Source organism: Rhopilema esculentum, unplaced genomic scaffold (assembly GCF_057945365.1).
Source record: "Rhopilema esculentum isolate cy_ngs unplaced genomic scaffold, ASM5794536v1 HiC_scaffold_24, whole genome shotgun sequence".
Classification (NCBI taxonomy): Eukaryota; Metazoa; Cnidaria; class Scyphozoa; order Rhizostomeae; family Rhizostomatidae; genus Rhopilema; species Rhopilema esculentum.
Window position 1 is genome coordinate 469,403 of NW_028300835.1, and position 21,402 is coordinate 490,804.

The 21,402-nt window shown below is 35.6% G+C and overlaps 2 protein-coding genes across 3 annotated transcripts; both read right to left on the reverse strand.

The window, feature by feature from the left end:
* Nucleotides 1-15: 15 nt before the first annotated feature.
* Nucleotides 16-5,227, reverse strand: LOC148957480 (cilia- and flagella-associated protein 299-like). Its single transcript, XM_089115305.1, has 10 exons — nucleotides 4,653-5,227; nucleotides 4,454-4,507; nucleotides 3,997-4,073; nucleotides 3,390-3,480; nucleotides 3,004-3,042; nucleotides 2,270-2,308; nucleotides 1,534-1,598; nucleotides 877-931; nucleotides 623-697; nucleotides 16-279 (listed from the first exon to the last, which is right to left on the reverse strand). Exons 1-10 carry the CDS (start codon nucleotides 4,755-4,757, stop codon nucleotides 181-183), a joined length of 699 nt encoding a protein of 232 aa, XP_088971431.1. The 5' UTR covers nucleotides 4,758-5,227; the 3' UTR covers nucleotides 16-180.
* Nucleotides 5,228-5,852: 625 nt separating this feature from the next.
* On the reverse strand, nucleotides 5,853-20,249 carry LOC148957481 (MFS-type transporter SLC18B1-like). 2 transcript variants are annotated; one of them, XM_089115293.1, is made up of 18 exons: nucleotides 19,885-20,012; nucleotides 19,317-19,384; nucleotides 18,556-18,651; nucleotides 17,772-17,845; nucleotides 16,485-16,632; nucleotides 15,695-15,763; nucleotides 15,330-15,423; nucleotides 14,411-14,482; nucleotides 13,491-13,564; nucleotides 12,845-12,943; nucleotides 12,258-12,355; nucleotides 11,574-11,669; nucleotides 10,907-10,981; nucleotides 10,422-10,488; nucleotides 9,855-9,881; nucleotides 9,132-9,187; nucleotides 8,179-8,238; nucleotides 5,853-7,347 (listed from the first exon to the last, which is right to left on the reverse strand). In XM_089115293.1, exons 3-17 carry the CDS (start codon nucleotides 18,613-18,615, stop codon nucleotides 8,193-8,195), a joined length of 1,155 nt encoding a protein of 384 aa, XP_088971419.1. In that variant the 5' UTR covers nucleotides 18,616-18,651; nucleotides 19,317-19,384; nucleotides 19,885-20,012; the 3' UTR covers nucleotides 5,853-7,347; nucleotides 8,179-8,192. The 2 variants fall into 2 exon arrangements, with proteins under 2 accessions (XP_088971419.1, XP_088971418.1); XM_089115292.1 differs by lacking the exon at nucleotides 19,317-19,384 and having other exon boundaries at nucleotides 19,885-20,249.
* Nucleotides 20,250-21,402: the final 1,153 nt, after the last annotated feature.

Below are 21,402 nucleotides of genomic sequence, written 5' to 3' on the forward strand. Positions count from 1 at the left end.
AGCAAATAAGCAAACTTTGACTTTAGAACAATGCTATTTACATCAACAAGATGAAAAACAAGCTACAATGATAGACTTTACCTTAAAAGCTAATTACGAATTTGACATACCGATTTTACATGAGACACATAGTGATTATTTACATAAAACATATAGAAGCAGCCTTGGTTCCAGTTGTTTCTAAGTTTTTCGTCTTGTAATGTGGTCATACAGAACAATCTGAATGTACTTCGGAGATTCAATCACAATCCTCGCAGAATTATCACCCGGTGTCTGGGCCTAAAAAATTCATTAAGTCATTGCGTTTTTAGAAAGTCTAAGAAATTAAACATAATGTTGTTTGATACGAAACTCGAAATCCAAGACCAAGTTTTGAGCTAAAGAAAACATAAAGCTTAGATAAGGATATTTGGAAATTTGGGTCCCACACAATCAGCAGGTCGATGTTTAAGCGTAAAAATTGTTAACCTTGTTACTAAATTCATGCAGGACTTAAGTCGACCAATGATAGTTGAAAAAGATGTTTAGAAAGAACAACAGCCTAATGCAACTTGCCCTCGTTCCCTCCCCCTATCAATGTCTGTTGATCTGGTAGTGATACAGAAAAAGAAACAAATGATACCTTGGGGTCGACATTAAGGATTTTGCGATCACGCTTGTTCTTGAACAATAAACCAGATGAATTTTCAGCTATAACCTACAAGCGAAGAAGATACTGCATTCAAAATTTGATCAAGAAAACTATGATAAGTTCTTTATTATTAGGAATAACATTCAAAGCAACAGGAAAACAGTTATCAAAAAATATTTTAATGACAAGAAGAGATTAGGAAAAGGTAGTCCAAATTCTGTAGCATAGGCCGTTCTTTTCATTACCTGATAGTTTGGTGTCGCATTCGAGGTACATTTCTGTGTCTCCCAGTTGTAGAAACTACGTTAAAAGAAACCAAAAAAGAAGGAAATGAAAAAAGGAAGATTAGATGAAAATATAAAATAAGTTTGCTTATGAACATTTAAGCTTACAGGTTTGACATAAAGTGTTCTATGACGTTTCTACACTTGCTTTTGTACTAACTGTACTGGCATTTGTGTGTAGAACAGGACGGTTCTGAGCTGCCTTTGCGAAATTCACGCTTAATGTGAGGCAAGACAAGAACTTTAACTTAATGCGAGGTAAAATTAGTTTGCATAACTTTTAACTTGGTCCAAATCTAAAATTTCTTGGAAAGGAGCAATGCTATTTTTATAGTTGGGTTAATATCCATCGTTTTATGGCTTTAAGTATTTTTCTTCCAAATGTCTAACGTTTTTGAACGAAAAAAGACAGGAAATCAAAACGGAGAATTTGACCAAGAGGCAGACTATCACAAAATTTTATAATACTGGTGAATGCAAACAAATAAAAAATAAATGACATATTATTAAACAATACAATGCTGTAATCGTACGGGGTCTTCAATAGACAAAACTTGAAAATTTGTATTCATGAAAGGAAAGAAGTGATGGGACTAAAGATAAGAATTTCAGCAATACCTTAAATCTGACGGCCTTGGAAGCAATCTTTTTCTTCCCAGAAAATAGGGTTCGAAATCTTCGGTCTAGAGTAAGAATTTGACAGACATTTGAGATATACATTATTCAGCATTTAAATCATTTCATTCAGAATGCACCAAGCATTGAAGCTATTAGAGGAATTAAATTAATTACAAAGCAGTCCAACACCTTCTACATTTCACGTTCAAAACCAGTCTTCCTCGCCCCCTCCACATGTATTATAAAAGTTTTTGCCATTTAGAAAATTTCCTTAGGCTGTTATAGCGTAAACATCTTCAAAGAACACTCTTACTTTTTCAAAGTGGTTTTTATTCCTGGAAAAAAGGTTTTTTACAAAAACTTTACAACAATAGCTCACCCTGTCGTTAAAACACATTAATCCTCACTAAGGATCATTGAAATTTTACTGCACTATTTTGATACCAAGGTACCTTAGGCAAAGGTACATTGGTCAGAAGCTTTGTCTGTTACTTTTGTACCAACATTCAAATGTTGATCACTTTTCTCAACTAATATTATGAATTATTTCAAAACCTTTTTAAAACTTTTAATACAATAGGTTCAGGCAAGATGCTAGATAACTTTCAAGTTAATCTATCAAAAGTCCTTAAGAATAGACAATTTGCACAAATTGACATCTCTTAGAATCATCAGAAAGAAAAGACATCTCATTCTCATCAACCACAGAAGAGTAGTGCTATGAAATATATCATACCTTGAGTCTGTGTGCATAATCAATGTAGCCAGATATTTCCTAAAAAAGGATGACAATGTTTATTCAAAACTTAATTAAGCTCCAGCATTTAAAGACTATTTACAATAATATTGGTTTCCTTATTCAATTAACAGCACGATAACTGGCTACCAAACTAAAGCATGGTTTACTCTGTCCTAGTAAGCACTGCTTTGAGCCAATATCTGTTATAAAAACAATCCTTGGAAAATATCCTAGCAAAATATCTTATAAATATCCTATAAAAGCAAGCAAAATACCCTATCAGACAGACTTATAAAAAAGACCATTATCAGCAAAGAATAGGTCTGGTCACTGACATCAAATGGGGTAAAAAGTTGAAGAGGCTCTTTATAGAAAAGGGCACATGATAATAAAATTTTTTTGAAAAGGGAAGGAACTTGCAAAGAGCCCAGCTATTTCTATAAATTTGATCACCCTAGTCCTAGTTGGGCTAGATTTGGGGCATATTAGTGTAGACTGGGGGTCCCTTTCAATCAATAAATACCAAAAATGGAAAAAGTGCCTTTTATGTGAGAAAAATTGCACCTTTCATGTTTTATCATCTTTTATTATTTTCTCTATTTCCCAAAAATTTATTCTGCACTTGAAAAATTTCTTGCAATCAGGCAACAACAACAAATCCTTAAACAAGGAGCTTACTCAAATTTATTTCAAGAGAAGAAAGACTTGAGAATATGTTAAAAAATTCATACCTGCCCTCTTGCATTCTTATCCCTGATGAATATTATTGTCTGCAAAGAAAAAATACTTTCACTTTTATTGCAGTATTTTCAAACTCACTAAGTTGAATAGCATGGTTCAGCGCTATAAATACTCAAGTGTATGAGCAAACCTTTATAGAAATTTATGAATAGTGTTTCAATAATAGTTTGTAGCCTGACAACATAATTGAAATACCATGAAAAACAATTTGAAGATCTTTAAATCTAAAGTTGGCAAGTGCCTATAACTGATTGTGGCAATCTATCCTTTTGTCCATATTTCATATGAGATGGTATTCTTTAAAATACAGTATATTTTTATTTGTTTTGATAACAAGTCACTTCTACTTAGACAGGTTGACTGAAATAGCACTAACTGTCATTTTCCCGTTTCGATTCGCCTCTTCCCTTTGGGCCAGTGCCTGAAGGAATGGATCACCTAGGTCTTTGCCAGAACTTGCCAGCACTCTACAATGAATCAAGAGATGGATGTTTATCAAGTAACTGGTGTTTTTAAAAATACAATTTTACCTTTAGCTTGCAGATAAATGACCTATAATGTATATCAAGTTATAGGTAATAAATCATGCTGAGGGTAAAGTAGCCCATCCAGCCTGGAAGCATATCCAGGCTAGCTAGCTATATCCAGATATTCACAAACAGGCATTCCGTCACAGTGGTGGTAACATTATCATATTGATTTTTGGTGGTAACATTATCATATTGATTTTTTGGATTTGTGCTTCCTGTTTGCATAAAATAACTTGAATTGGCAGCACAAACTTTAGTTTAGACTGTGTACCAGGCAAACAGATGTTTCTGTACCTGGCTTGCATAAGCAAATAACAAAGTTTCAGACCTGTTAACCTGTGTATATTTTTTAAATATGTAATGTAGTAACACTATTTTGAAAATAGAGAAACTTTTATTTAACTTTATTTTGTTTTGGAAATAAATTGCTCTTCCTTGTTACTTTCTACCTACTTTTGTTGGCTTCTTTTTGAAAGCCGACTAGCTTCAGCTGCTTGTTTTCTGGCTTCAAATTCCTCTCTTTTCAGCACCTTGAGTTAAATACAAAACGTGTATTGAAGTCTCAATAAGTCATTTAAGCATTCAAAGTGGTACAGAGTTACTTATTCGGAACAGGGGTGCATATATGCAAGTAATAGATATAAAAGAACCAACCCAGCTATCAGCATTAATAAATCACGAGCAAACTCTTGATGGTAAATAAGATATAGCATGTTTAAATATAACCAGTACTGAATGAAAGATTAAGTTATTCGAATGGCACCATCTTTTGAGAACAATAGGAGCAAAAGGGTTTGGAAATAAAAGATTCTTGAAATTTTTTAATAAAGTTCTTACAACAATAGCGATTATATAAAAGCTGAAGTGAAGATTGCCTCGTTGGTCAAATTCAAAGAAAAAATTGTCATACCTCCCCGCTTCCTCTATAACCAAGCTCTACCAGTTGCCTTGCCAGCTCTTCATCCTTAAAAATATTTACCAAATGCTGTTAGGTAACTCAGATTTTCTATTTTATCCATTCGCAATCGATGATTAGTTATCATCTTACAGAGATGAAATTCGTTCGCTGATCTCCCCATCTATTCTTTTCTAGCAATTAATTTACATACCTCAAGATAATAAAGGTCTAATGGTGTTATCTGGCTGTCTAAGAAGTCTTCGTAAGTAGCAAACTCGGTTACAATATTGTCTGAAGCTACCGCTTCTTCCTCCATCTTTTCTGTTGTGGCCAGAAAACTCTTTGGAAAGGCCTCTTACCGAGAGGGAGGCTGTTTACGTTACCATAGAAACAAAGAATTGGCTGTTTCTGATTGCCTTCCTCGTCCCCTGGCCTTTGTTTCCAGGCTCCCTAAAAATATTCCATCAGTTAGCGTAAAATGGTTATGAATTAAACACAGAAACAGCAAATCGCTGGAGATTTGGAGTGCTAGAGCCCTCTGAAGTTATAGCCCGGTAAAACATCAAATTTAATGTTGCAAATCTCAGATCTTGCAACTTCGCTACAATAAAAAAACTCTATCTTTTGCCCCAAGCAATAACTTCCACTGCCCCGTGGTTTAATCAAAGGGTTTAACCAATAAGCAACCTTTCTGTTTCTTGCATTCGTTTACCTGTTCTTCAGCCATTATTTCGTTACTTTCAATGATTTGATTTCTCTTTACATATGATAGGTTCAAATAAATATACAGTATAAAAAATTTTACAAGTTGCTTTTTAATGCAAATTTCTATTCATGTCGATCTGCTTTTTGGCACTGCTTGTACACATCCTTTACTTTAACACTAACCTAGTTTAACAAATGTTCTCCTTTGTTTTCATGAAATACACTAGGTGAGCAAAAGTATAGCACCACTTCGACGAATTAATAATGGCGTCAGCATTGAGAACAACATGCCATTCAAAACTCAAACCACTTTTATAAAGCCATTAAGCGTTACTGCACGGTAAAAACTCAATCAAAAACTTTTGCAAAAATTTTTCTGAAAAGGTTATATTTGTGTATTTCCATTCTAGGAAATGATTTTAGGACTTTTGAAAAAAAGAAGTATTTTCTAAGTTTTTTTTAGACAAACATGACTAGGAACTGTCTAGAGATGTATAAGTTCTGTAGAGAGATACACAATAGCTTAGATACATATAATATTACACATGACTAAGTCAAATATTGCAGACAATTATATTGTAACGAATTTTGCAGCATTCAGCAAAAAATTTAAGGATAAAAAGTTATTTAATTGAGTAAGAAACACATATACAGCAGACCTGTCAACCTTAAATTTTCAAAACCTGGAGATTTTAGATTTTTCCTAAAGAAAAACAGGGAGATTTGGTCAAAAACGGGGAGATCACAGTGATTTGTTAAGGGAATAAATATACCTGATAAAATGTTGTGCTCGGCAAACAGTTTATGACAAAAGTGATCATGAGAGGTATCTTTCTAATAACTTTAAGTGCTTTTTGTTAATCAGTAAGCACTAACAAAAAAGATTGTTGTCATGTGGAAGTCAATGTGACCAGTATATCTAAATTTTACCTCCGTAAAAAGAAAACATACACGATGGACCTGTCTTTGAAGCATGAGATGCGCAGTTCAATCGAACATTCGGTGAAGATTCTTCCTAGACATTCTGCTAGACATCTTTGAAACCGGGAGAAAAATTTTAAAAACCGGGAGACCGGGAGAAAGCAGTCAAAACCGGGTGTCTCCGGCTGAACCGAGAGGGTTGACAGGTCTGATACAGTGGAACCTCTAATAACGGTCACTTCTGCGGAACAGCCATCTCCAGATTTGCGGTTAGTTGAGGAAGTCCCAGGTCCCTGCCGAACTGGTGGTGATCTCACATGTGAAAACCTCCGCTTTTTCGATAGGGAGAATATATGAAAAAACCTTCCTTTAGAGGTAACCTTTAAAAAACGGCCACTAAGCTTGGCTCCTGAAGGCTGCCGCTATTTGAGGTTCCACTGTATCAGGTAACTGATTATTTTAAAGTATACATATGAATCTACACCCTTCAAGGCGCTTAAGCCTTAACTTCAAATATTAATGGCCAAAGCTCATATCCTAAGTTGTTAAATTGCAACATAATTAAAATGGCAGAGGAAAAGTATAATCAAATCGAACTAGCATAAAAAGTACAAAATTAATAAAACTGCAAGCAATTTCTGCGATTAAAAAAAACGAGTTAATTGTATTGTGGTTAAAGAATGAAGACGTTTTAAAAAGCTACTGAAATAACAAGATTCTACTCTGTCATCAATCTACACATAAATCTATTGGGGCGTCTTGATAAAAGGGGTGGGTGGCTTGGGAGCGTGATAGATATAGCTTGACGATGGAGGTATTTGCAAAGACAACATGCTGAATTTTAACTAACTAAAACGAAATTGTCACAGAAAATTAGCAATTTTGCCCATCAACTACTGTAAAGCGGTGTTGGGGTGTAGTTGATTGGCACAAAGCACCCCCTCTCGTCATATAGGACAATTTTTAAAACTTTGAACATATCTACACCAAAATATTGCATTAAAAGATGAAGAAAACAGTGACAAAGATTAGGCTTGGGAAGAATAAAAAGGGAGAGTGGGTGAAATAACTATTGATGAAAGGATAAATAAATGTTAAATGTATTTGCACAAAGACGACAAGAATGTTTTGTTTAAAATAACTAGTTGAAATTTAAAATTAAGTGTCCTTTTATGTAAGAAAATATTTCCATAAAAACATAATCTCCAACGTGTCACGGATCAGTTGAGATCTGGTACAAACCCATTTGAAGTGACCAGCACGGGGTATTAGCGCGTTTCCTGTGTAACAAATGAAGAGGAAATTAGAAAGAAACTGAGCAAGGGAAGCTGGACCTTTTCTTACAGCGTGAGGGCTTAGCAAAGCAATTACCAAGGAGCTGGCAACAACTAACACCGAAGTTGCGTGTTATTAACATTCTGGCCCTATCTATCCCGGTTCTCCACCTTCCTGCACATCATAGTCCCAGTCTCTATACGACATTTCTTCAAATTCCCCACCCAGCTTGTTTCTGACCTTCTTCTTAATCTTTGCCCCTCCATATACATTATCCTCGTATTGCAATATTTTTTTTGAACTGCAAAATATTTTTTTTTGTGACACTATCACTTTTCTATTTTGTTTCATCTAAGGAGAGTTCTACCCAAATACACATTGTTGAGAAGGTCAAAACGTAATCGACTGACACAAGAGCAAAAGCTTTTGCAACTTTCTTGTGCAAATATTCGCAGCCAGAAGTAATAAAGGATTGATCACATTAAAGGCGAGTTACTTCTCTTTGATGCAGGTTGCGCTGCTGACATGATGCCGCCCGCCCACTCGCTCATAGAGAGAGAGAGAGAGAGAGAGAGAGAGAGAGAGAGAGAGAGAGAGAGAGAGAGAGAGAGAGAGAGAGAGAGAGAGAGAGAGAGAGAGAGAGAGAGAGAGAGAGAGAGAGAGAGAGAGCAAATTTACCGTAATTACAGATATTAGTACAACAAAATATGATCATTATTGTCATCTGATGATTCGGTGAACTTCCTTCATGAGGAACAGTAAAAGACCTCGCTTGTTGTAATTAAGTGATGAATGAAAATTCAAGCAACGGCAAAATACTGCACAACCAAACATACCAGTAGCATTGACACTAGGCAAGAATTGGGCGACTCTCATCAACATCAGTCTTCTTTGACCTACGAAATACGTTCATTTAATTCTAGTCAATAAGCTAAAGTTTAACTAAAAAAAAATTGACCCAGCTATTTCTAATCTAAAACCACATAGATCATTGGTACCAATAAGGAAAATACAGATAACACCCCTAAATACATTTCGGCAGCTTTCTAATGAAAATATTTCCTAAAAGTTTCCTAATATGATATTAAGCCCATTCTTCGATGAAAAGTCCCGTTGCAATTTGTCTTAGATTACAGCTTTAGAAAAATAGGAATATTTAGATTTAGACACTCCACATGATGTTTTTTTTGGCAATTTTGGGTTTTTATGTTACGGTAACTGCTCCGAAATGGAGATTTGGCAGATTATTATCATTATTGTTAGCCTTAGACTAACAGACGAAAATGAAAAATTTAATCAAAACGACTGAAGCAAAAGACAACCAAAGGGAGCATTTTAAAAAATATAGAACCAAGCCCACCGAGAGGGGGGCAAGTTGGCAATTGCCCATGGTCACGTAAGCAAAGGGGGCCCTCTGGTCATTAAAATGTCTCTTTTAAAGTATGATTCTAAATAACATGGTAATTTCAGATCATATCTATATTTGAAAAGTTTGGCAATTCTTTACGAATATAAATTAAAAGTAAATAAAGAAAATTGCATACATTTTAAATCCATTTTTGGTAGAAATGGGCCCAAGTATTCTGCCTGACCTTAGTCCTCCATGGTTCCCGGCCGCCCTGTATAGGGTAACTTAATTTAGGCCTTGTATAAACCATTCCCATATTATATGAATTATGTCAAATTTGTTATCATAACTTTCTTCCCAATTTTGAGGGCATAGATTAACAGGAAAATGATTTTTGCAAGGTAAAATTCTTACGAAAAATACGATAAAAATACTCCTTACTCTTTATATCTTCTTGTTCTTCTTTCGAAAAAGGTAAACACAAGTATGACAAATCCCTGCAACAAAATTAGATTTTGCGTAATCTATCAAAGAGCAAAGGGCAGAAAGTACTAAGTTATATGGTGCTTACAATACTAACTATACGAAACTCTACTGCAAATTACATAAAAAGAAGTAACTTAATACACATCATAAGAGAACATAACTCTATCAACAACTTAATTTCAGTTTGAATGTCACGTCACAAGGGAAAGGGGTGTCAAGACGACAGGATAGCTGCGGTTAAAACTGATAGAAATTTGGAGTGACATCAGTTTCAAACGGCCCTTTAGATTAAAATTCAGATGATTATTGAATTAATTGGTAACAAGGAACAATCAACAACTTAAGGCGAATGAAGAACACGAGTCTTAATTTTGAAAGTTGTAAAAAGATCATGAGAAATCTCAAGGAATAGTTTCCAAAGAAATGATAAAGCAATAGATTTTGTTGACACCAACTTAGTCGTATTGTAATGCTGTGGAGAGTTTATTCATGATATTAAATGTTCATTTGGGACTTATGTTCTTTGATTTGCAGATGTTAGTTGACTAAGAGGTGTAGGGGAGGGGGCTTGAATTGAATACTCTTCCACTTTGCTTCTCCGCAGGACTCCCATTTGCACACATTACACATAGACGTTTTGTCAATGTAGCTAATGATTTGTGAATGTGAAAAACATACCGTTAAAGCTAAACAGAAACCAATTATCTAAGAGAAAAATATATATCTCAAATGGATTTCCGGCAAAAATGAAAAAATTGAAAAAAGAAGAAGCTGACAAAAAAACCAAATAGTTTACGAATTATGCAGTATCTAAATGATTACTGTTGCAGAGTGCTAATTGCCACGCAAATAGAACTGTACTTTGAGTAGCGTGGTGATCGAATTAAGTGGATAACATTGAGGAGCAACTCAGCACCGACTTGCTTCACACATCGAAGCGTTAAATATGTCAATATATGTGAATATGAGAATTCATGTATATATGATAATCTATGTGAATATGATAATATGTATGTGAACATGATGATGTATGTAAGCAGAAAATGAAAATCAATGTTAACCGTTCTGTTTCTGGAATCATGATTCCCTACTGACAAAGCAATATTAAGCGGGAAGATAATCACATTTGGCATGAAGCTGGGAGTAGCACTTAGAACCATCCTATTCTGCACACAATAGCGTTAAATGTGATACTGTATGCAAAAATGATCACGTATTATAATATCAAACAAAGGAGATACTTACCCCGGCTCCCCAACCAAAGTTCAATCGCTCCACAAGTATTGAACCCACCGTGGGACCAGCTATAGCTCTGAAATGATTTTGAAAAAAAGGAAATAAAAACTTTCGTTTAACAAATCGAAAGGTTTTTTGACCATCACTGACTTTCAACTTTCACAGGGGTTCTTACAAATTTGATGATGAAATAGAAATGACCGGTTGTTAATGTCACACACAAATATTTGACTGTCATTAAAATCAAGAAAGCCAGGATTCACATCCTGAAAATGCCTTGTCCTATTGATTTAATGGATTATTAAAGTAGAAAGAATCCTTTAAAGTTAAGTCAAGCCAAGTAATAGTGACAGGGATTGGAACTCGTTTAAGCCACCGCCTTGGTATACGATCGTACTTGGCTCGCAACATTAAAAACACGAAATGGAAAGTTTAGGTCCCGTTTCTTCCCTACTTCGCGTATTGTATGCTGGCCTATAGAAGAAACCACGTACCCAATGTTGAACATCGAATTGAATATCGAAGACAAAGCGCTTTTGGTTGCGAGACCTTTGTTCATACCATATCGTCTAGAAAAGAACACACAATGCATTCTAATAGTATAAGTTCATTTCACTAGATGTTGCAAATCATTAATAGTATCCCAATCTCCCACTCCAACATTAAACAATATTCATAACTTAAGAGCTGTCTGATTCCAACTGGATAGAAAGAAGATTAGCTCTGAAACCAACATTTTTTTGGGGGGGGGGGGGAGAAGGTGCAGTGTTGGTTTTTATACTGGCGACAATCTTTTTAAAAGAACCCTTTAGCGAATGGACGTGCTAAAAACCTTTCTGGAGGGACAGTAGCTGAACAACGGAAATACGTAATATGGAAAATTCAACTACCTTGGATCTAGATTGAGGCAAAGTTTTAAGCTTAAAACACACCATTCTAAACGTCTAGCTTTCATGGGGGTTAGATTTTCTAGAATAAAGCTGTCGGTGGCAGTTGTTGGATAATATTGCTTAAAATTTTACTTTCTTAAAAATTATTGAGCGTAGGGGGGTTAAGTAGCCGAATTAAGGCATGCGACTATAAATAAATCCCTAATGCCCAACCTTCACAAATTAATCCCTCCAGGAAAAAAATACTGAGAAAGTAATAAGATTTACTTACTCAGCCGACTCGCCCATGTCAGCTAAAGCTGGGATAAATAACGGCGCTACACCCAAACCAAGTAATGCCAAAGCAATACAATTCATCCAAAGAGTCCTAAAGTAAATAAAAAATACAGCGATATCAAAATAACCATAGTCACGAAATAACGCAACCTGGAACTATATTTGAAATATGAGAAACCAGACATGAGTTGTATGAAAGAGAGTCAAAGGAAAACAATTGAACAACTTCAGTTAATGGCACACTGAAGAAAAACATCACATGTTCTATTACAAGGCTACAGTGCTATAGCACATTCACAAATAAATAACGACGGAATAAATGACATCAGCGATAGTGTGTATTTTGACACATCCATTATAAACAAAACTGTGGCATCTTTTAACTGGTATTCCAGTTAAAGTAATTTTACTGGCTACACTCACCTGAAAATGAGAAACCTTAAAATAAAAACCCTGAAAATGAAAGACTGTTTCTTCATTAACGACCCAGCTTCAAAGTAGAATTTGATGTGGCCTCAACAGAAGTCGACTAAACAAACCGGTGCATCGAAGATTAAGAAAGAGGAGCAACTCAAAATTACATTGAGCTGAGCGATAAATATTAAATAAGTATTTTACAGAGTTAAGAAAGACGACTATGTTGCGTTCACTAGCCGAAGATTATAAAAGAAATACTTACCGAGGCAGGATGGCTGAAGGTATGAGGGGGAAAGGTCCTAATGCTATGTACGAAATGCCGCATACTATTGCACCTAGAGACATTGTAATTCTCTTGTCCTGCAAATATCAGACAGGTGGATTATGTTAGCAAGTAGCAACCAAAAAAAAAAAATTGAAGGTTATAAAAGTAAAATTTGCTGACGAAGCCAAATATATAGTACTTTTATCATTTTACCCACAATCAAAGATTTAATTGACTGGGTTTAACCAGGGCCGTCGAAAGCGGGGGGACTAGGGAGTTGGAGCCCTCCCCCCCTAATAATTGTCAAACAGTACTAGATTTCCTTTATAGATGCTACTAAATGGAAAGCAATACAGTGGGCAGCCCCAAATATTAATTTCGTTTCAACGGTAATTTTAACAACGCACTAACCAACACCCCTCCCTGCAATCGAACTTTTGTTGGAACTAAACAGCCTGCATTACATGTGGAGAAACCCAGAAATTGGTATGAGACTCGTTATTTACCAAATCACGAGCAACGCCCAGAAAAAAGGTTAATTTTCCAAACGAATAATTTTTAGAATGAGTGAAAGGAAGTCTTACGGTTTTATCAGCAATCATTCCAAATAGAGGTGCCAGAATTGCATATAAACCAGGGGCGATGAGGAATACTAAGCCCACTTTAAAACTGTTCAAATGGAACTGAAAAACAACAGTTAGGTGTGAAAAAAATGAACGGTTTAAAGATACACATAATTATAGGAATATTTAGGCTAAATATCACATAGAAATTTGTAAAAGTATATCTACGTTAAAATCTGTAAAAAAAATTTTGGAAAACAGCTAAAAGGATGGAAACTAGAAGGGGTATAAGGGGCTTGTGCCGGCTTTTTACGGCAATATGAACAAATTATTAATTCAGTCGAAATATGGCCTTTATTGGGTTCAATTCAAAAGAAACAATTTATTCTCAAAGGCCCTTTTGTGCAATGCTACGTTATTTGGGCACATAAATCTTTGGGAACATAAAACTTTAATATTTTCGCGGCCCCATTGCCTTACCGCGGCTCCGCTCTTTAGACGATTTTATTTCCCTAAAATTAGATCTAATAAAGAAAGTAAAATTTCAAAAGATAGGATAAAATTGAAACACCGCCATAACAAAAGCTGTATTTTTTTGTATTACAATAACTGCAAAGTTTGGCAGACGAAAAGACTCAACAATAAAGATTGCATTGTTTCAACTCACTGGCTTTTGCAAATGCTTCTGCAGGGTTGGATCTAAGAAACTCAATGCAATGCCACTAACAACAATCGATACCGCTACGGGATAAAAAGATTCATGGATCCAATTAGAACTCAATGAGAATATCTACGAATTGATCACACCAGCAATTTTATGAATCTGTGGAGAGCTTTAAGAAAGAGACGCTCTAAAAACGGTTCAACGAAAGAACATATTGAGTTCAAACACAGTAAACCCTATACAGCTATAAGAAAGAGACGCTCTAAAAATGATTCAACCAAAGAAAATATTGAGTTCAAGCACAGTAAACCCTATACAGCTATAAGAAAGAGACGCTCTAAAAATGATTCAACCAAAGAAAATATTGAGTTCAAATACAGTTAGCAGATATTTCCTTACAGCAGACACTTTGAAACAATTAGTCAGGGCGCTACGGGGATTCACACTGGAAATTTTTGCGGGCAATTTAATATTAGGTTTAAAACATACCTAGTACCTCACTGATGAGAAATTCGGCGGTTGGACACCTTCAAGTTACTTCAGTGGGTCATTCAACCGAAGTTTTGTAAGCGCTGTTTCGTCCCGAAATACCTTCTTAACAAACAAAGCTCTGTAGATTTAGCCTCCAAACATTGTTCACTTCAGGGGCTTCGATGCAAGTTGGAGAATGGAGGGGGGAGCAAAGGCAAACTACAGATCCTTACCAAAAGATTTTACAGAAATCTCTTTTGTTTTGAAATAAGTGAGGGGCGTGCCCAGCCCCATGGTCCCAGCCCCCTGGCCCCTAACCCCCCTTTTTCGAAGGCCGTGCACTTCCGTACAACGGAGAGTCTCTGATCCAACAGATGCTCGCAGATGTCCCTAATGGAAATGTTCTACTGTACGTACACAGCAAGGTATTATGATTATCACGAAATACATACCAACAACAATTATTGCGGGTATCTTTAACGCCCGCCATAATGCTCCTTTATCTGTTTCTGATGTTTCAGTTCCTATAATGAATTGATAGATCATACAGTCAATATTTCCTATAAATGATTTAGTGTCACGGGATAAATTAACTGAGTTCGAACATGTACACTTCTAAAATGACCTAAAAAAGCAACTCTTGTCTACTTATTGTGATCTTGAAAATCCATCTTTTCAAATTTTCTTCATTCTATCAGAATTGGATCATTTTTCATTCCATTATTATTATCCCATGCTTGCTTGGCAAAAGACCCTACGTTACGAAATTTTATTATCCATTAAGGAAAATAAATGGCATTTCGGGCTGACCCATATTGGAGATTCGCAGAGTAGCACATACTTTCCAAATGTTTAAAGGCAGTATACATTTGGCTTGGTTAACATTGAGAGTATCGGTTGTATGATGTTTTCGGAATAAGGTAATCAATGGTATCGATGCTTGTTATCAACACGAATCAACAATAACGAAATCTGCAGCATAAGGCTTTGAAACCTGACAATCAGCCTTCACATGTTCATTACTGCAAAGGCAGTTTATCACAGGCTTTAAGCGCCGAATTCATAAACTCGACAGCAGGGAGGCGATAACCTGCGTGCAAACTCGACTGGTTTCCCTGTAGGTTGACTGGTGTTTCAACATCGATGGGGTGATGCGTTTTGTGAAACTCTCACCTACCACCAAACATTTTGCACTTAAAAGTAATTTAGCCTTTATTTCTACATTTTATGAAATAAGAAAACTGTTGACCAATAGATGTCTGATTATCAATTAACAAATTTCTAAGATTCAAACAAAAAACATTTTTGAGAAAAATGACAATATGTTAATAAAAAAATTGATTGAGGAGAACTGGTGTATAATGAACCCACTAGTATCATCTTTTGGAAGAATGAAATAAATTGGTATCGAGCTGACAAGCGCAAGGATTCCAACAGCTAGAAAGGGCAACTTGAATCCACCAACCTTGAAAAAGACATGAAAGTTTTCAACAAACATTTGTATATCCATTGTCACCTATCGGTATCAACATCAACGGCAGCATACAAGCTTCAGACCTATATTACCTCTCCTTCAACATTTTAGAGGAGCTATCTCAGAAAGCCATTATATGCATACAAAGAGACTTAGAGGAACCAAAGAAAAGTTATAGACACCAAAAGGTGTTGGGTCAGTTGACCTTGTGCCAATCTATGTTGTCAAGTACGAATCCCAAATGGAGTTATACTGTACTTACTGAATACAGAAGTCCACCAATAGGGGGACCTGCCATCATTCCAAAGCCACCAAATGTTTCCATTATGCCCTAAGAAGGGATAGAATCAGTTTAAAGAACAAATCAGTTTAGCTCAAAGAAATAAAATCAAGAGAATTGCAGAAAGTTTGGCAATCTGGCAGAGAGTCAAAGAGGAAACAAAGCAGAAGTAAATTAATATAGAGATTTAAAAGTTTTTAACCTTACTGAATGTGCAGTTTGTTGGAATATATTGCTCTGATAAAAGACCAACATATATTTAGCTAGTTATGAGTCAAAATGAATCAGGGGAGATTAAAGTTTTTTATAAAACTTTGAAATTATGCTCAAGATTGAGAAATAACTTTGAAATCAGATTAAATTTATAAGTCTTGGAAGCATCTTTGGGTTGTGCTTTATCATCTTCAGTACTGCATTCAGATTAAGGACCGTCCAGTAAGCACTGTTATCTTCATAGAGTCAATGTTAAACAAATCAGATAGAGGTGTTGCTCAGCTGGGAGTCAAAGCTTTTTTTAAGGTAATTTCACTTTTTTATAACTAACTGAAACAAGAAAATTCCTTTTTACCAGCAAGGCTAAGCTACTTATTACAGCATAAGGTAGGTTGAGAGAATTTTCTCTTCTGTCCACGAATCAAGTATGAGAAAATAATTCATATTATTTTTATAAACTGCAAAAAAGTAAGACTAATTAACATTTTACTAAATGCAGTTTTACAGATCATAAACTCTCAGTGCGTATTATATTGCACAAAATTGGAAAAAATCTTACCACAGCTGGGGATAGGTTGTCTTTGAATGTTTGTGTTATTATTGTTAAGGCAGATGTTGACGTTGCAGCTCCACCAATGGCACTCACAATTCTAATCAGGAAGCAAAATGCAACAAATGTTTCTTTGTCTGGCATCATATCCACAAAGCTGTAATAAAATAAAAGAGGAGAAATAAAAAAACATGTAAAAGCCAAATGTCATTGCCAGAATGAATTAGATTTGTCAAAAGCTAGGTAGGTAAATTTTTAAAAACATTTTTGGAATATTTTGTAAGGAATTATAGTCAATATTATAGTCAATAATTTCTAAACAGGGGGTGCTCTCCTTTATTAGCCTAGCTACTGAGCGAGCCCTTCCTTAAGTAATTCCCCAACATACAATTCACTTGTTTTTCATGACTACAGTAAAAGCTCTATTAAGCCCCCTAGAGGCTTATTTATTTCTTTCTGTCTTAGAGGGGGGCCTATTGGAGAGGGAGGGCTTGTTAACAATTCAATGTAAAAAATGTTATAAAAATACCCTTTTTTGTTATGGAAATGTCATACAAATGTTGTCAAGATCTTTGCTAGCAGCTTTGAAAGTTTCTCAAAATTAATCAATTATAACTTCTTCATCTTTGAGTCACCAGGATCAATTGATATCTCCTGGGACACCTTCTAAACAAATTTCGCTGACTTCTAAGGGGCTCAAGTAAGTATTTACACGGGCCTTCTTTAATGCACATAATCTTATCGTCATCACACCCATCAAAAGACCCAATTAATGCACATTTTTTTTTGTTTGACATTGGGGGTTAAGAGGGGGGTTTAATAGAGAGCGGGCTTAATCAAGCTTTTACAGTATGCATAATTTATACTGTTTTCTTTTAGTTTTTTCTGTAGCATTTGTCATGTATTAGTTAATTAGCTCATATGTTATACTAAATGTTATTAAACTTTTGTCATTTTGCATTGTATATAGTGGAATTTTAAAATTGTTTGAAACTGAAAATGAAATTGTCTTATGAAACTCAGGGCAGCAAGGAGGGGAGCAATACAACCAACATGCACTTTTTGGTTTCTGTAAACTGAAGGACAAGCAAGAGAAGTTCTGAATGCTTAGGCTAAAACTTAAGGTAATAAAGAGGCAGCACATGTGCTGGGGATCTTTTGACTTAACAGTTGCAGCTACACTTTCAAAAGTCTTTAACTTTTTCTCTGCTCCTGCTCAAACTGACATGTTATGATGCCTGAAGAATAGTTTATTGACTGGTATAAAAAACTGCATGCAATCCAGCAAATACAAACCCAAAGAGAATCTGAGTTCCACCCTCTATAATCAAGCCAAGAAGTAGGACTGTCTTTGGTCCTGCTATTGGTATCTGAAAGAAAAATGATAACCTGCAAGCATTTCTTTGGTAATGATGCTATATCCTTCAAACAGCTCTATTACCAAAAATCATGAACATATTGCAATCATTAGCATATGATTTGCTCTAAAAAGCTAAATGCATACCTCTCAAGTCTTATTTGTTCAGCCCAAGTTTTGCGCAATGTCAGCAATTTTCAAAACTGATAGTGGGTAGTGGTTGTACCGAGTCATTTTCTATTGGTTATTAATATTAAGCTTTCATTCTGCATTTGTTTTGAAACCAACAAAAATAATGAATGGCATTTGAAATAAACACTATGGCTTTCTTATGGTTTATTTACCGTTTTATACACAAACTTATGGCTAAATACACAAAATCTTATGGCAGGACACAACAGTAGCTTGACAGGTATGTAAATGTATGTTTTATCCATGGCTGATCTTGGGTGCAGCTTAAACATTCTGAATGAGGTGGCTTTCATAAAACAAAGTAATTTACAATGGAAGGGTCATGTCTTCAGAAAGAGCAATCATTCCTTAAAAAAGAAGGTATCATGTATATACATGTTACCATTACTGCTCCCTCATGGTTGACAAAAATTATGAAAAGTGACAATGTGAGGAAATGACATAACCAGGGAAAGACTTAAAACATTGACCAGCTACATCACAACAGTTAGTCATAAATGTTATAATAATGCAATAGTTAAGGTCACTTACAAGAATTCCAACAATTGGAGACACAAAAAATATAGTCAAAGGATAACTAGCAAATATCATTCCAACAGTAGACAAACTTGCACCTTTCTGGCTTGCCTAGAAAACAAAATTAAGATTTGCTTGAAAATTTGAACTAGTCTTTATACCCACCAATAAGTCAACCCCTCAATCTTTTAATTTTTAGGTTAAAAAGTTCAACCAATGTGAAGTCTAAATATAGTGCTATTCTAAATGGAGGGAATAAGATGTTGAATAATGATTTGAAAGCAAAACCATATGGAATGTTTCTTTTATATTTTATTTGCATCAAACAGACCAACTTCAGGGGTTGAATAATACATGGGTCTGCCTTGTAACCAAGATTTAGATCATTTGAGCTAAAACAAATCATTTGACTAGGTAGTCAAGTCGTGAAATAGTATTTTACTGTATCTTGCATAATTAGCTTAACTGCGTCTCTTGTTATAGGCAAAACAACAAAATATTTAACAGGAAAACGAAATGGTATATTGTCAAAGGGCCTGTTTATATGGAGAAAATCATCTAACCTTCCAGCCTGTGAGCTGAGAGGTGAGATTCCACTCTTCTATAGAATCCTAAGTGTTTTTCATTTTGCGTTAATATGGAAAACAAGCCAGGCCAGTTAAGTGGGATCCCATTGCATGAGAGGTGGGATCTCACTGAGGTGGGATGAATTTTGTCCATATAAACACTGTAAAGTGGGATGAAGCTGGAAGTTGGGATGAATTGTTAATATAAACCTGATTCAATTTTGTCCCACTTGTCAGCACACAGGCAGGGAAGGTGGGATGATTTTTTCCATAAACAGCTAGAAGGTGGAATAGAATCAGCATGTGAAAATTTAATGATTTCATCTCACCTGCCAGATTATGGGCTGAGAGGTGGGATAAATTTGCTCATAAAAACAGGCCCAAAGTCAGGGAAAACATCAATGGTCACGCCCCCTTCTCATTGTCTTCGAGTCACATGCCACTTGATAGATATCAACAATCGTTGGGTCAAATCGTGAGTGTTTTATGTACATTTAAATATGAGAACTCGATTACGGTCTTTTGTAATTTGAGAAGTAGGCCTTAAGTGCTCTGTCTGTGTCAAGTCTGTGACAAATAAACCCATAGTACTTTCTTGGCTCGTAAAACAATCCCAACAGGCAAGATACCTTGCATGAAAGTCTTAAGAGGGGAATGGGGGTTGGGCAACTCCCAATTATTATTATAACTACGATTTCTCATGTTGTTTGACGATCAAAATATTAAGTGCGTAAGTAAAGGTTTGCAGGCAGCGACCCACTAACAACGGGTTACCAACCTCTCCAGGGAAGAAAGGTGCTATCATTGCAAAGGCACAACCAACTATAAACCAGTAAAGCGAAATGGAAAATAAAATTATCGTTTTTTTTCGTGTAAACATGCTCTCTTTCTTCTTGTCATCAGAATCAACATCATTGTTGACCGTTTTCGCAGCTCCATTTGTTTCATCTTGACCTTTATCCTCCTCATGCGAAGTTTCCGAGACTCCATCGACATTTTCGAGCGAATTATATGTTTTGTTTGTCATTTTTAATGTATAATACTATGTTGTAATTGTGCTATGTTGCTATTTGTCCGTCGATTTATAAGCATGCAGCTTCGGTTCATACTTGCATTGCGCTTGTGCAACAATTCTCAGTTCTCACCTCATGAAAATTTAAATTGAGAGTCGACACGAGGCTAGGAAATTTGAGCCCGGAACAGGAAATCCCCAAATGAGAAATCCCCATAAAGGTATAGAAATCCCTCAGGAGGACTTTCAGGGAGGCTTGGCTAAATTCTGGGTTGGGGTCTGCCGTGAGCAAACTCAATGGGATACCACTGGCTACAAGTTGGCTAGACTAATTCTTAAGAAAATGGTACTGTTGGCTGGAGCTGGACTAATTTTTCCAAAATTGTTTCATTAACTAGTTTATTATCAACAAAAGTGGGTTGTCAGGATGAAATTCGTACTTTCAAATGCTTTGTGAAGGATTAAATATACATTTTTTATATAAAATGCTGCAAAAATTTGTCAATTTTTTATACTTTTAAACCTCAGGCCCGAAGTATAGAAAAGCCCCGATGATACATGCTCTACAGCGTTGGATGGACTTTCTTGCAGTCCCTTCCCCATTGAGGCTCTGGCACCCAGGGTAGCCTTCGTAAATAGGTGCCCCGTCTCAGATTTTTCTTAGGGCCCTAGATCCACAAAAAGGACCACGCTTAGGTCCACAAAAACTACACAACAAAAAATATCTCAAAGCTTATTCTGACAAGAGTATTCACATATAGCCAATGAGAGGGTAGAATGTAAATATGGAGAAGAGGAGAGAAAAGTATGGCAAGAAAGAATTTAGTAAAACGTGATCAATCCAATCGAAAGGAAGCATTTGGGGGTATATAATGCAGTAGAACAATTGATTATGGAAAATTTATATCAAAGGTGAGAACTAAACCAGAAGGAAACAGAATCGCCATAATACCAGATAAATGGACGACCATTTCAGAAAGTGCTGGCTTTCACATTCGATAACAATCATTTGTGAGTGCATAGATAATACTTTATGCAGCTACACACTTTTTATATAATAAAAAAGTCTATAAGAACATTAAAGCTCAAAACTGCTAGAATTTAAAAATAATTTAAGAATAATGGAAGGCTCAAGCTTCTTCCAGAATTATTTTCTTTTGCTTATTTGAGTTTTTAGGAGGCAAATCAAATGCGAGATTCACGCTATATGTTTTGAAATCAAAGTATCCCCTTGAAGTCTGTGGAAAAATACTTTAGCACGTGACTTCCGTATTGGGAGGCGTA